General features: G+C 42.2%; 1 protein-coding gene across 5 annotated transcripts in view; it reads left to right on the forward strand.

The window, feature by feature from the left end:
* The window catches only part of SLC7A2 (solute carrier family 7 member 2), a 172,833-nt gene that overhangs the window by 136,754 nt on the left and 19,620 nt on the right, over positions 1–16,459 (forward strand). For all 5 annotated transcript variants that reach the window (XM_068278633.1, XM_068278636.1, XM_068278635.1 and 2 more), the window contains exons 8-10: positions 1,566–1,668; positions 11,801–12,009; positions 14,787–14,953. In XM_068278633.1, the coding sequence (XP_068134734.1) occupies positions 1,566–1,668; positions 11,801–12,009; positions 14,787–14,953 (479 nt within the window). The remainder of the gene's footprint in view (positions 1–1,565; positions 1,669–11,800; positions 12,010–14,786; positions 14,954–16,459) is intronic.

A 16,459-nucleotide genomic window follows, 5' to 3' on the forward strand; every position in this document is an offset into this window, starting at 1 on the left:
ACAAAGTGTGTGTGTGTTTGGGGGGGGGGCAAAGGTGGCACAGAGGGGAACATTGAAAGCACAGGGGAACAGAAAGGACTTAGAGGGGGATGCTGGAGTCAAAGGGGGGAATAGCGGAGGTACAGGCGCAGAGATGGCAGTGTTTCAGTTTATGGACAGATTCAGGTTAATAATAAACTTACAGTCTCTATTTTGTTCGTTAATCAGGGACTACCTGTACTTTTTGTGTTTTTCTACTCCACACACATTTTTGCAGTACATAAGCTCTGCTCCAGTATGTAAAGGTGACACAGAGGTGGTTTTGGATACTACAAGTTTGCAGCTTGGTGCTGGGGCTGTTGCTTGGTGCTGGTAAATGATTGCAGCTGCAAGTCCGTTATGTTATATCGTCCAGATGGAAACAGCTGTTTGCTTTCATCACAAGGTAATTTGTAATTTACAGTACAGTAATGTGCATCTGTCAGGTTAACCTCTACTCGCCCCACTCAATTCCTCTAACCCACAGGTGAGAAGCGTGATGCTACTACAACAAAGGGATTGGAAACCTTCAAAAAGATATAAATTAAGTCGTTAATTGAAAACAGCTGTTACTTTTTGGACGACCCTTGTTTATGTGCATATATATGTATATATACTGTGTATAGTACATGTGCCTTCTTACTATGCAGTGGTACATTTTGTGTAATATATTGATATAATGATTGCACATTCTATGTCATATTTCAAAGGTGTTGTAGCATGTTAGAGGTGACGCCCTTTCCTAGTTTAGAATGTGTTTCTATTGTGTAGAAAGCTTTCTTGTCCCAGAGGATTACTGAGTATAAGATAACGGGATATCGGTAATCCTGGCGGCATGGCAGCACGCAGAAGTGTTTATTATTTTTATCCACCGTAGTAGAGAGGCCAAGTTATAGAGATAATATTGGCTTGTGATGAATTGTGAAGCTCTGATGTAGATCTCAGCTAGGACAAGAAAGAAGAGCTTTCAGAGGTAGTCCAACGCCAGGAACCCTGCCAGGACTTCAGATCCTAGGGTGAAGTTTACCCGCTACTTCTTACTTTTCTTTTGGACCTAACATCAATGTTTGTGTTTTCTTTTTGTTTTTTTTGGGGAGGGCCTGTCAGTTAATAATTTTTTAGTATGATGAGTAGTTCTGCCAACCAACACAGGACTCTTAAATTACATGCACACTCTAGATTTTCATCTCCCGAAATGACCATCTTGATGGTCTTGGGTGGTAATCTAGTGTTGGCAGCCTCCTTTTCAGCTATGGAAAATCTGCTGATCCCTGTTGTAGTGCCCACTGCTGTTCACACCTCCTGTTCTCCCTTTACATACAACAGAATAGGTTTCTTAGCTGTGAGCCAACAGTTACTAGTAAAAGTCACCTGAAATGATCACACACTATACTTTTCTATGAGACATCCAAGATGACCTGTAATTAATAAAATATGACTTGATGCCTGGTTCTCTATGGACTACTGACTATGAAGTCATAATTCCTGCTATGAATAGAACTGGTCATATACATAATGCTAACATGATTTCCTTTCCGTTCTTATAGCAATTATGGCTTTTCTGTTTGATCTGAAAGCCCTTGTTGACATGATGTCCATTGGAACGCTCTTGGCCTACTCCCTTGTGGCAGCCTGTGTGCTCATCCTCCGGTACAGTACATTTTATTCACTTCCTTACTCCCATTGCCACCTGGAATTTTTTTGTATGTGAAGCTGTGTATGTAGTATGTGTGCGTATATACGTGTGTGTGTGTGTGTGTGTGTGTGTGTGTGTGTGTGTGTGTGTGTGTGTGTGTGTGTGTGTGTGTGTGTGTGTGTGTGTGTGTGTGTGTGTGTGTGTGTGTGTGTGTGTGTATAAATATGTATATACACAAGAAATGTTTCATTACTCTACTATATTGAAGAAAGACTCATAGACAGTAACAGGACACCTCACCAGGGGGTATATTCACTAATCCCCATTAAATGTAACTTGTGCAGGCAGCGCATGTTAGGTTTACTGGGATTTACACAACCTACATAACACCCATTTTGCAATTTGTGTAACTTGCATTACATATGGAGCAGCTTGTGTAGGAGGCAACGTAGGTGTTGCATATTTGATCCGAGATAAGAAACTTATGTATTGGGTTAAACAAAGTTTAGTGAGTAAACAGCAAAGTCTGGGGACTTTGCTCTTTTTGATACTGACTAGATACTTTTTTCTTACAGAGGACCATATTGATTAAACATCAGTAAAGTTGCCATGCACAGGGACCACATAATTTTACAGTTACTTAACCCAATGCCGTAGCATGTGTTGCACAGTTAGTAAAACCCACGTTACCTAAGTAATGCGAGCATTGCTGATATAACGCGCAGTATTCTACCTATATACTGTGTATTAGCCTAGCAATGATTGCATTACCTAGGTAGTACAGGTTGTGCAATTTAGATTTGGGAGTGTGAAAATTGTAGCCTCAGTTTCCGGTTCTTAGCTGACAGGAGTGACACTCGAACTTCTGCTGCTGTAGCCCATCTTCTTCAAGGTTTGACTTGTTGTGTGTTCTTCTCAAAGCAATCTGCTCAATCTTCTCTGACCTCTGACAGCAACAGGACATTTTTGTTTCAATACATTTTTATTGAAAAGTTTTACCATTTTACAAAGATTATGCATGAGTCACTTTGTAACACTAAAAGAGAGAATTGAGTCGAACACTTTAACATTTAACAATTAACACATGTTGTCATAACATTGATATTATAAGCTTGTTGTTGTAGGCTTAAGGGTGTTTGGGGTTCTGCTAACAGTAGCAGGGGTTTGTTTAGGAGAGAGATAATCTCCTAATTCTTGACACAGTCAAACGCAATTTCGAAGAAGTTTGCATCTTACTGTATGCTGACAGTTAACCTATGGAGATATATTCCTTCAGGAATTACTTTATCAACAGGACATTTTTGTCCACACAAGTGCCGCTCACTGGATATTTTATATTTTTTGGACAGTTCTATGTAAACCCTAGAAATGGTTGTGTGTGAAAATAACAGTAGATAAGCAGTTTCTGAAATACTCAAGACTAGCCCTTCCAGCACAAACAACCATGCCATGTTTAAAGTTACTTAAATCCCCTTTCTTCCGCATTCAGGTCCTTTAAGGTCCTTTTACGTAATTTTGTCATAATTTTGTAATCTCAGGTCAGGAATTATCCTTTAACTTCCTCTCGCTCCCTGTACTTGCTTTGGGTGGCCTGTGAGCCATCGGGAAGCGCTGTAGCTGTAGAGTGAACACTGACTTCTGTTATTTGGTCATGTGTTATATCTTAATTATGTCATTCTATCCAGTGTGTATTCCCTTCTGTGCAGTTCACATTTAAGCTTATCCTTGGTTGCCCTTGCAGCTGTCTCTAGCAGGTCTCTGGTCTCTGCACCGCACTAACAATAGCAGTGAAATACTCCTTTACATGATCCATGTGTTGTAAACACACAAAATAATAAAATTCATCATTAAGTTAAATGTACATTTTACATTTTCTTCCTTTTGCAAAGTTCATAATCCCTTCTTAAAATTAAGGTTATAATCATCATTTGTAGTTTATATGGAAAGGCAATATTCACCATTTCAGCACTCTCTGTTTTTAAGGGACAGCTGAAACGAGGGTGCTATGGACGCTGCCATATTTATTTCCTTTTAGACTATACCAGCTGCCTGGCTGTCCTGCTGAGCCTCTGCCTTTAAAACTTTTAGCCATAGACCCTGAACAAGCATGCTGCAGATCGGGGGTTTCTGACATTATTGTCAGATCTGACAAGATTAGCTGCATGCTTGTTTCTGGTGTGATTCAGACACTACTGCAGTGGTATAGATCAGCAGGGCTGCAAGGCAACTGGTATTGTTTAATCTACAGTAAAGATGTGCAAGGAGTGCGTAGCAAGGTAGCGAGCACTGCAAAATTAGAGCAACCTGCATCACCTAGGTAAAGCATACACTACCTGGTGTTACCCTGGTAATGTATGGATAGCATTTCAACCTTTCAGCATGGGGTCCTAGGTTAAAGGGAACCTTAACTGTAAAAAAAAAATGAGTTTCACTTACCTGGTGCATCTACCAGCCCCCTGCAGCCATCCTTTGCCCTCGCAGTCACTCATGGCTCCTCTGGTCCCCCACTGCCAGTTTCGTTTTTGCCGACTGGGAGTCGGCCGGCCGCCATGCGTACGTTTTTACGCATCCCTGCTGGTGCAGGAAGCTATCGCAGACATCAACAAGTACATTTTTACGCGTTACGGGTGTAATGAGTAAAATTTTACTCATTACACCAGACGTGTAAAAATGTACTTGTTGATGTCTGCGATAGCTTCCTGCACCAGCAGGGATGCGTAAAAACGTACGCATGGCGGCCGGCCGACTCCCAGTCGGCAAAAACGAAACTAACTGGCAGCAGGGGACCAGAGGAGCCATGAGTGACTGCGAGGGCAAAGGATGGCTGCAGGGGGCTGGTAGATGCCCCAGGTAAGTGAAACTCATTTTTTTTTTTTACAGTTAAGGTTCCCTTTAAAGTCTCAATCAGGACACACGCTCCATGGTCTATGGAGTTTGTATGTTCCAGGTGTGTTTTTTAGTGATGATCCTTATCTGCTAATTATGATTACAAACATGACATTTTGTGTACATTTTCACTATTACGGTCATACGTAGTTACGATTTGAAAATTCAGATTATTTTGTGTAATCCATTAGTGATTTTCAAGTAATTTTGTGCCGACTTTGGGGATTAATAGCAAAGCCCCCCACATACCAAAATTGTTATTTTAAGTTTATGTTAAGGGGAATAGTAGCAACAAGTCACAAAAATGTCAAAAATACCTGGTAGTTTTTGAGAAAATTGATTTTAAAAATCAAAGAAAAAATGGTCTGTAAGTGCAGAAAAATGTCAGTTTAAAAAACATTTGTTCTTTGCAAATTTAAAATCAATTTTCTCAAAAACTGCAAGGTCTTTTTGAAAACTTATTTGTATGACCTGTTCCTGCTATTCTCCTTAACATAGGTAGCAATTGTGATGATTTTGGTGATGTTAGCATGTATGGGGGCTTTGCTATTAACCCCTAAAGTCAGCATAAAATTAGGCAAAAATTATGCGAAAATGCAAAATTACAGTTGATGATTATGTTTACATACAAAATTAATTACGGTTGTCCCAAAATTTCACATTACACTTTTGGCATAATTTACGATGCGAAATTACGATTATGTGACATTTGTGCTCAATACTAGCGGTTTTCTTCCAGACACTCAGTTTCCTTCTACATGACCACAACTGATAGGGTAGAAGGTCTCCTTCCAAAACTTGCCTAATGCTGGGAATACACGATAAGATTTTTCAGCAGATTTTATTGTCCGATCGATTTTCCGATTGTTTTTCTGATCGATTTCCATTCACTTCTATGAGAAATCGATCAGAAAAGCAATAGGAGAGCGGACATGTCGTAAATTAGATATCGAACCATCTACCTGCCAAAAAATCTCATGGTGTATTCCCAGCATAAGGAAGGTTATTGTCTTTTCTCCCAGAATACACTATGATGATGATATCAGACTTCAGCTATGGCAGTGTACTGAGCACACCCGGGCTGGATTCAGCTGCTCAAGTGCTTTCAGTCCTTTGGGAGAAAAACGCTGTACAGATGTTGGTTGATAAATCTGATCCTTGTAACAACTTTAATCTGTGTTGCCTTAGATGTCCTGTAGCTTTTATATTTCATATCCAGCATTGGGTTTATGTTTGGAAACACACCCATATGTATTCATTACATACTATAATATAGATTTAAAAACCATTTTATTTTTACGTTTACAATATATTCATAAATATACAAAGTAAGACAAGCCGCATAATATTCCATAAGTTAGGACTTGAGCAGCCATTTATTATGTAAGAGTTTGCTTCGGCAGTTGTCAGGCCGTTTCCAGCACACAGAGCATGTTAGTGTCTCACATTAATCATGACTATCTGTCTTCATCTCTGTTTTCTGGCACCCATTCAGTGATGAGTCAGTATTACTGCAAAGCCTAGAAAAAATGTCAATACATAATTTGCCAGTGGATTTGCACTGTATAGAAAAGATTGTGCATGTCTAAACCTTAGAAGGGGATGCATTGTTTGATCTGTAGCTAGCATTGTAAAGTATGTTGGAATATTAGTGTTGAGAGGTCACTTAGATGTCACTAGAGGCATTTTCACTTTTTCTTTTGCTTTAATAAGCAGCTTACCACTCTGAAAAGAACAAACGTGTTGATGTATAGCATTGCTAACCGGCAAGCAGCAGCCTGGGTGTGCTGTGCATATAATATAGAGACAGACAAGGTCATTTTTTAATTGCACCAAAGCTGTATTTTAGAATTGCAAGGCTTTTTTGTTTTAGCGTACCGTATATACTCGTGTATAAGATGTCCCTAGTGTAGGCCGACCCCCAACTTTTGTGACCCGCGGATAAGCTGACCCCCCAGAGTGCTTCCCCCCCTGTATGGGGTGCATGTGATGCAGAGTATAGCATGCTTGAAGAGTGTATGTATGTCATGATGCAATGTATGTATGTTCAACAGAGTGTATGTATGTCATGATGCAATGCAGGGCTGGCCGAGGCAAAGGCGAGAGAGGCTCCAGCCTCAGGGTGCAGTGTAGGAGGGGGCGCACAACTCACTCAGCTATCATTCCCCTATTGTGTTTGAAGCAGAAAAGGGGATACATGTCAGTGACTGCAAGCCAGATAACTAGAGATAAATACTGGGAATACACAGTTCGATTCTCCTCTCAATCGTTTTTGCCGCTTGATTCTGCAGTCGATTCTCTTATCTTCCGCTCGTTTTTCTTATCTTTTTCCATTCACTTCTATCAGAAATCGAGCGGCGAAACGATCGAACGGGAGATCGGACATGTCAGAAATTATCTCTCAAGCCATCTAATGGCTCAAAAACGAACCGTGTATTCCCAGCATTAGGTGTTGGAGAGGTTGGGGGCCTTGGGGCACCTCTTAGCCTAATAGCAATCAGTGTGTGATGGCTGGAGTGGGCGGGATGGAGGGGCGCACTTTGATGTTTCAGCCTTGGGTGCTGGAGGACCTTGTCCCGGTGTAATATCAGATAGTGCAGCCCGGAAGCTCCCTTCCTCACTGAGTAGAACGCATGCTCAGTGGGAAGTTAGATATTACTTTCCTGAAATATCTCCGCTTCCGCACCATGTACACTCCTGAAATTTTTAGGGTAGGGAGGGGACCACCCAATATAGCTCTGTGCCGAATTGCAGCCCCCGAGCCCCGCTTGTTCCCAAGACTGATTACAGCAAACCTATCTCGGCAACCAGCTGGACTCGGGGGCTGCAATTCGGCACAGAGCTAGACCGGGGGGTCCCCTTCCTACCCTGAAAATTTCAGAAGTGTACATGTACAAGCGGAGATATTTAGGACGTTTTACTTATCTGCACAATTTAATGGGAGGCAGGCTCCTACTGCGCATGCGGGGCTGCCCAATCTGCGGGGCTGCCCAATCTACACCGGCTCTGATGCAATGTATGTATGTTCAGCAGAGTGTATGTATGTCACGATGCAGTGTATGTATGTTCAGCAGAGTGTATGTATGTCATGATGCAGTGTATGTATTTTCAGCAGAGTGTATGCAGGTCACGATGCAATGTATGTATGTTCAGAAGAGTGTATGCATGATGCAGTGTATGTATGTTCAGCAGAGTGTATGTATGTCATGATGCAGTGCATGTGTGTTCAGAAGAGTGTATGCATGATGCAGTGTATGTATGTTCAGCAGAGTGTATGTATGTCATGATGAAATGTATGTATGTTCAGCAGAGTGTATGCATGATGCAGTGTATGTATATGTTCAGCAGAGTGTATGTATGATGCAGTGTATGTATGTCATGATTCAATGTATGTATGTTTAGCAGAGTATATGTATGTCATGATGCAATGTATGTATGTTCAGCAGAGTGTATGTATGTCATGATGCAGTGCATGTGTGTTCAGCAGTGTGTATGTATGTCATGATGCAATGTATGTATGTTCAGCAGAGTGTACGTATGTCATGATGCAGTGCATGTATGTTCAGCAGTGTGTATATATGTCATGATGCAGTGTATGTATGTTCAGCAGAGTGTATGTATGTCATGATGCAGTGCATGTGTGTTCAGCAGTGTGTATATATGTCATGATGCAATGTATGTATGTTCAGCAGAGTGTACGTATGTCATGATGCAGTGCATGTATGTTCAGCAGTGTGTATATATGTCATGATGCAGTGTATGTATGTTCAGCAGAGTGTATGTATGTCATGATGCAGTGTATGTATGTTCAGCAGAGTACATGTATGCCATGATGCAATGTATGTATGTTCAGCAGAGTGTATGTATGTCATGATGCAATGTGTGTATGTTCAGCAGAGTGTATGGATGTCATGATGCAGTGTATGGATGTCATGATGCAGTGTATGTATGTTCAGCAGAGTGTATGTATGTCATGATGCAGTGTATGTATGTTTAGCAGAGTATATGTATGTCATGATGCAATGTATGTATGTTCAGCAGAGTGTATGTATGTCATGATGCAATGTATGTATGTCCAGCAGAGTGTATGTATGTCATGAGGCAGTGTATGTATGTTCAGCAGAGTGTATGCAGGTCATGATGCAATGTATGTATGTTCAAAAGAGTGTATGCATGGTGCAGTATATGTATGTTCAGCAGTGTGTATGTATGTCACGATGCAGTGTATGTATGTTCAGCAGAGTGTTTGTAGGTCATGATGCAATGTATGTATGTTCAGCAGAGTGTATGCATGATGCAGTGTATGTATATGTTCAGCAGAGTGTATGTATGATGCAGTGTATGTATGTCATGATTCAATGTATGTATGTTTAGCAGAGTATATGTATGTCATCATGAGGTGTATGGATGTTCAGCAGAGTGTATGTATGTCATGATGCAGTGTATGTATGTATGTTTAGCAGAGTATATGTAGGTCATGATGCAATGTATGTATGTCCAGCAGAGTGTATGTATGTCATGATGCAGTGTATGTATGTTCAGCAGAGTGTATATCATGATGCAGTGTATGTATGTTCAGCAGAGTGCACGTATGTCATGATGCAATGTATGTATGTTTGGCATAGCAGTGTAGCAGTAGGGTATTGTACCGTGTTAACCATCAGTAAAAGCAAGAAGTTTTAAATCAGGATAATACCATTTATTGGCTAACTAAAAAGAATAAGAATAAGCAAGCTTCCGGTTTCACTTAAGGCATCTTAATGACATGTATTTATGCTTGAAAAAAATCTGTATGTGACAGAGTGTATTTTTATTACATTATTTTCACTGGAGTTCCTCTGTAGAAGGACACATGAGGTGACATGTGACATGAGATAGACATGTGTATGTACAGTGCCTAGCACACAAATAACTAGACTATGTTCCTTTTTTATTTTCTCTGCCTGAAGGGGTAAAAAATGAGGTATGCAAGTGACAGTTTCTGTCCGGGTCGGGACCGGGTCGTACTATAGTGTAACACTCACTGATTAGGAATTACAGCCATAAAACATGTATGTAACACATTCCTGGCAGAAAATGGCTTCTGAGAGCAGAAAAGAGATAAAAAGAGGCAATAGCTCATAGATTTTAGGTCTGGCATACTTCAATGAATGTGTCATTGAGAAGAGGCCATGAAACAGTGAAAACTTAAAAATTACGTTTAAATATAAAATAAAACTTTGGGATAGCTAAAAAAGTCATTTTTAGGAGAAGGAGGATAGATACAATTATTTATCTCATAATTTTTTTTTCACCTTGCATGTCCTTTAAAGAGAGTCTGAAGCGAGAATAGATCTCGCTTCAGACCTCATAGCTAGCAGGGGCATGCGTGCCCCTGCTAAAACGCCGCTATAGCGCGGCTTAACGGGGGTCCCTGTCCCCCCAAACCCCCTCCGAGCAGCGGGGGAGCGCTTCCTGGTTGGGGCAGGGCTAACCGCCGCAGCCCTGCCCCATGCGCGTCTGTCAGACGCGTACCTCCGCCTCTCCCCCGCCCCTCTCAGTCTTCCTTCACTGAGAGGGGCGGGGGAGAGGCGGCGATGCGCGTCTGATAGACGCGACTGGAGGCAGGGCTGCAGCCGTTAGCCCTGCCTCCAGGAAGATCAGGTCCAGCGACCTTTTTTCCGACCCAGGTTTGCGGGGGGTGGGTTGGGGGTGAAGGGACCCCCGTTAAGCCGCGGGATAGCGGCGTTTTAGCAGGGGCACACGTGCCCCTGCTATATATAAGACCTGAAGCGAGATTTAGTCTCGCTTCAGTGTCTCTTTAAGCTTACAGATCTATAGTTTCCTGGGTCTGAATCTTGAATAAAGGGAATACATTAGCTGTACACCAGTCATAAGGAACTGACCCACTTGAGTGAGAATAACAGAAAATAAGATGAAGTGGCTTATCAATAACTGAACTCAACTCCTTAAATACCTGGGGGTGGTTGCCATCTGGGCCAGGTGCCTTGTCAGTGTTGATCTTATTTAAACAGGCCTGCACACCTTCCTGTGTTAAGGTGGCCATACACTTATAGATTTGCAGCAGATTTCACCATCAGATAGATTTCTGTCAGATGCATATCAGGTCGAATTTGACAGGAATGTATCTGATGTGTGCCCACAGTAGGAATCGAATTTCAATAGATTTCAGAATGAAATCGATTTAAATTCGATCAAAATGCAGTGTTGCAGCATTCGATCCAATGCAACCCTAAGGGCTATCGATCGGCTGCCAGCAGCAGATCAACCCAGATTTTCCGTCCAGACCGATCAATCAAATCGATCGAAATCAGCCAGAAATCGATCGATCGACTGATCGATCATGCTTTCTGCTGCATTGATTTCTAGCCGATTCGATCAAAACGGTCAGTGTATGGCCTGCTTTAGGCAATTCTTGCTGAATTAGGCAGAGGGGGAACAACCCAGGGCCATATTATGAGCTAAAGGCATCACCTTGGTAAAGACAAAAGCAAAGCAAGCATTTAAAACCAGCCTGGCGTTCTATTGAGATCGCCAGGCTGGCGACCGGATGGTTTTTTTTTAAATTAAAAAAAAACTATTGCATGCAGCCAACTGAAAGTTGGTTGCATGAAAGCCCACTAGAGGGCACTCCTAATGCGTACTTCTGATCGCCTCCGGCAATCAGAAGTAACAAGAAGGGCCGCAATGGGCGTCCCTTCTTGTTTTGCTTTCCTCGTCGCCATGGCGACGAGCGGAGTGACGTCATGGACGTCAGCCGCCTCCGATCCAGCCCTTAGCGCTGGCCGGAACTGTTTGGTCCGGCTGCGCTGGGCTCAGGCGGCTGGGGGGACCCTCTTTCACCGCTGCTCGCGGCACATCGCCGTGCTGCGGCGTCAATCAGGTAGCACACGCAGCTGGCAAAGTGCCGGCTGCGTGTGCTCCTTTTTATTTGATGAGAATCGGCCCAGAAGGGCCTGAGCGGCAGCCTCCGGCGGTAATGGATGAGCTGAGCTTGTCCATACCGCCAGGCAGGTTAACATTTCTGCTTTAGCTCAGTCCTCCACAATCAAGTTTCCCTCCTGATCTTCTAAAAATCCTACATTCTCTACCTTCTTTCTTTTTGAGTTTATATATTTGTAAAACTGAATTAAAAGATGTTTTAAAATACTTACAAAAATGTGAGAGGTGTACTCACTTTTGTAATAAGAAATCTTATTATTCACAATTTTTTAATTAAACTAATATTTGGTTATCTGTAATATGTGCATCTTTGTACAGGTACCAGCCTGGATTGGGTTATGAGATGCCTAAAGATGTTACAGAGAAAGAAATGTTGTCTGCATCAGAAAGAGAGTCGATGATGAATGAGTCACAGGACATAATCATACCAAAGAAAGAATTTCATTTTCGGTCTCTTGTCTATCCCGCCAACAGTGTGCCAACGGAACAGTCAGCCTCTGTGGTCAGCTTCCTGGTGGGGCTTCTAGGTAAGATAAAATGATTTGTTTCCTTTGAGATGCTCTTTTTAAGAGATGCGAGACACTCTTTCTCTTGAGAGTATACAAACCACTCTAATCAGGGGAATAGGAATCACCATAGCAGCATCCGTAGCCACAGGGTACCCGAAGTCTGTGGCCATTGCGGAAGTCTGCAGTGGGCGTCATGGAGACCAGCTTTAGGCCTTCTGAGGTGCAGAGTGTCAACAGAAGTGCAGTGGAGACTCACCTCTCCAAGCCACTACAGCAGTCTACGGTCTCCAGGCAGCCACTGTTGGGGCTCTGCTGCCGGTGCAATGTTGTTCCAAGCAACCCCTCTGATAATGCTAGTGAGCATGCGTAGTTATAATACCCAACAGGAAACACTATCTACGCCACCAACCAAACAGGTTTAGTAAAGTTGTGTGAGCACAGGCGGCAGCCAAAATGAATGCCGTGCTCGAAACCCAAAAGGCAAAAGGCCGCGGGCGAGGGTGCTGGTGCGCAAGTTTGGAATTTATTTCTTACAAATGACTTACAGGAAGCATTATGGAGGAAGCAGTATCTGATATTACAGTTCTGCTCCCTCTTTAGATGTTCCCTAGACATTCCCTAGTCATCTAATTATCCCATTCACAATAATATTCCCTGATAATTATACAGGAATAGTGTATTGTGCTCCTCTACTTTCCTTCTGACAGCAAGGATAGATATGTATATAAACAGAGAAAGAGCAAAAGACTGGTTGCTTCACCTCACAATACAGTCTTGTTAAACCTATATTGGGAAAATGGCGTTTAAATTGTACCTGAGATCATGAAAATACAAAAATGATACATACATAGGGCTTCCTCAAGCCCCCTTAACCTCTTGAGGACTGCAGGGCTAAACCCCCCTAGTGACCAGGACATTTTTAGTAAAAAAGGCCACTGCAGCTTTAAGGCCAAGCTGCAGGGCCGCACAACATAGCACACAAGTGATTCCCCCCCCCCCCCCTTTTCTCCCCACCAACAGAGCTCTCTGTTGGTGAGGTCTGATCGCTCCCCCCATGTTTATTTATTTTTTTATAAATATTTTTGTTCGTGGTTTAAAAAAAACCCTGTTCCTTTAAACCCCTTCCCTCCCTCCCTCCCCCCAGCCAGCCAATCATGGCGATCAGCTCTCATAGGCTTCACCCTATGAGAGCCGATCGCTCTCTTGTCCCCCAGGGGGACAGCCGTGTCACACGGCTGTCCCTAGTGCAGCGCTGCTGCTGATCACAGCGCTGCACCATATAAATAGACGGCGATCACGCCGTCTAACAGTCTCCCGAGTGGCAATAGCCGCTCGGAGACTGAAGGCGGGGCGGAGCTCCGCCCCCCAAGCAGGAGATGCGCGCGCAGCCTGCGCGCGATCTCCTGCAAAACAGAGCCCCAGGACTTTACGCCAATCGGTGTTAGGCGGTCCTGGGGCTGCCGCCGCGGCCACGCCAATCGGCATGACGCGGTCGGCAAGAGGTTAAGGCTAATCATTCCCTTGATGGTCTCCCCTGCTGCCTGGATCCTCCGCTAGGCAGCCCGGTGAGTCTGCCAGTCAAGGCAGGTGCGGTCCAGCTGCGCGGGCTCCCCTGTTGAGCTCTCACGGCCAGGAGCGTTCTGCGGCTGAGCAATAGTACTGAACACCGTGACAACAGGAGTGCGAGAGGGCATGCACGCGTGGCCAGGCCACACATGTGCAGTACGCTCTGATTTGCAGACTTAACAGGGCTTCTAGCGGAGGATCCAGGCAGTGGAAGAGGATGGCGAGGGAACGATTAGCCTTAAAGGGGTTAGAGGAAGCCCCAGATATGTAGAATTTTTTAAAAAAAAATTCTGTGATCTCTGATTTACTTTAAGCACATTTGAAACTCTGACCAATCAATTCAGTTTAGCTAAGGAAACATTTTCTGGAAAATAAGTCCACCAATGTCCACTTAATAATTATTTTTAGTAGCCAGCCATTTTGCTTATTGGCCGGTCAGAACACGAAGTGATCAGATTTCAGGTTTTAGCCGTAACATGTATAATATCTAGTCAGTTAATACCTCTTTGCATCCCAATTTCCTTTAGCAGTATCACTTCCATGCACCTCAAATTATACATTGAAGTATAAATTCTGTACCTTGGTTGGGTCATTGTCCATCTTTGCTGTAAAGGGCCCTCCTACTCATTTGACTGATGAGTAGGGCCTTCCTATTCTTGAAACTTAACAGAGGTTATATATTACATATGTATAATTCTTCTCTTGATTAACCTTTCAAGTGGAGCCCCCCCCCCCCCAAAAAAAAAGGTTAAAAGGGGTGGTTGGTGTTGGCTTACCGCTTCAAGAAGACACTCCCACAATGTAGAGATACAGGTTTATTAGCAATGTAAAAAGACAAAGCGTATTAGGGGTTCACTCCTGCTTCTTCAGATCAATAGTTGGTATCAACGGGGCAGAGTAAGCAGGTATAAGTGCCTCATCTACGTGTGTGTGTGCGTGTGCGCACGTGTGTCTGTGTGTGTTCTCTGGCATCTCCTATGACACGATTGCCCCAGAATAGTAGATAGTTTGGGATAACAAAATAATCAAATCATCTGGAACCCTAATTAAGGGAGAGTAAATATGATATTTCTCACTACCAGTAATCTTTACTTTTCAGCCCACAGATCCAATATAAGTATTGTACGTACAATCATATTCTTTAGGATGATGCATTCATTTATTCTGTGAAATTTAAAGCAAATGGCACTAAAGTTCTGTTTTCTAAAATTCTAATTTCTATTCTACAGCATGTATTGTTTGTGCACTGAGCGTCGTGGCCACATATGCCATAGAAGCAATAAGCAATTCAGAGATATGGAGCATTGCCCTTCTCATTCTGTTCATCATACTTATCTGCATAATTGTATTCATTATCTGGAGACAACCGCAGAACCAGCATAAAGTTGCTTTCATGGTAAATATCTCTAGAACTAATGATTCTTCTCCTTTTGGTATTTTCAAGAGCAATGCATATAATATATATTTCATATTACAATAATGGACTGGGTAGATAGAATTCAGCATTTAAATAGATAGCTGAAATGGCTTCTGACCACTTTGGCCCTATTACCTCCAGTCCTGGCCATTTACATGATGGACTAAGAACAAAGATCCAAAGAAAATAAATAAAGTAATGGACAAGACATTACACAATTACTATGAGATGATTTAGTTCAAATGAGGTGGTAGAATACACACACACACACACACACTCACACTCACACACACACTTACAGAAAGTAACAGCTATTGGCTTTTTTTATATATGTATCATTTATTGAAGAAAGAAAGAGATATTTTGTTAACAAACAAATAATCTCCATATATTTTCCTATTTGTCATCTTCATTTTTACAATTTTCACTAAGAAATACAAAACCAAATAATCCAACCCCAAAACCCCCTACCCTCTCCTCCATCTGATCACAATTCTCAAAAAAAAAAAACATTACCCCATCTTAGTTATAACAAAACATATAAGAGATCCCCCCAACATAAACATCAATTATATTCTCATACCCTTAACATCAAGAAACATCGTACCCAATCTCCACCAAACCCCTATATTCCACTGATTCCTGAAAATCACACCATTTTTCCCACTTAACATTATACGCCTCCATCTTATCTTTTTGCAGAGCAATCTGATTTTCTATACTCTTAACTGAATTAACTGAATTAACTTAACTGAATACTCTTAACTGAATTAATTCTATTTATCCATTCACTAAGGGTAAGAGGACTCTGGCATCTCCATTTGACTGGAATTAAACTCTTGGCAGCTATTAACAACTGCGGTATAATCATTTTCTTATACCTACTAATAGAAATTGATGACCCATGCAACAACAGTCTCGCAGGATCCCAGTCATCACTCTCCTCACACAGTCTACCAATGCAATCCAACACATCCTTCCAAAACTTAACGATCACCGGACACTCCCAAACTAAATGTATCAAGGTACCTTTTGCACCACATCTTCTCCAACATCTATCAGATACCCCTTGATTCATAACCGCCAATTTATCAGGAGTTCTGTACCATTTAGTCAGTAACTTAAAATTGACTTCTTTAATCCTAGAGCTAACCGAAGTAGCATGAGCTAGAATACTTATGTTCCTTTTTTGACTATTATTCAAAGAAATGCCAAAATCCTCCTCCCACTTACTTAAATAATCAGGAAAAACCACATTCCCCTTCAAAATTATGTTTTTATAAAGTAGCGAAATCAGATGTCCAGGAGAAGCCTCCAGCACATAAAGTTTTTCAAAATCAGACAGCACCCTACTAAAATGGAAAATTCTCTTCTTCTCCGCCAGAAAATGATCTGACTGTTTATGCCTCCGAAAATCAAACGGGAACTGCCCATATTCCTCCCCCAGCCTATCCAAAGTTTTAATTCACCCCAGTCGCACATAAT

This window comes from Hyperolius riggenbachi, chromosome 1, assembly GCF_040937935.1.
Source record: "Hyperolius riggenbachi isolate aHypRig1 chromosome 1, aHypRig1.pri, whole genome shotgun sequence".
Classification (NCBI taxonomy): domain Eukaryota; kingdom Metazoa; phylum Chordata; class Amphibia; order Anura; family Hyperoliidae; genus Hyperolius; species Hyperolius riggenbachi.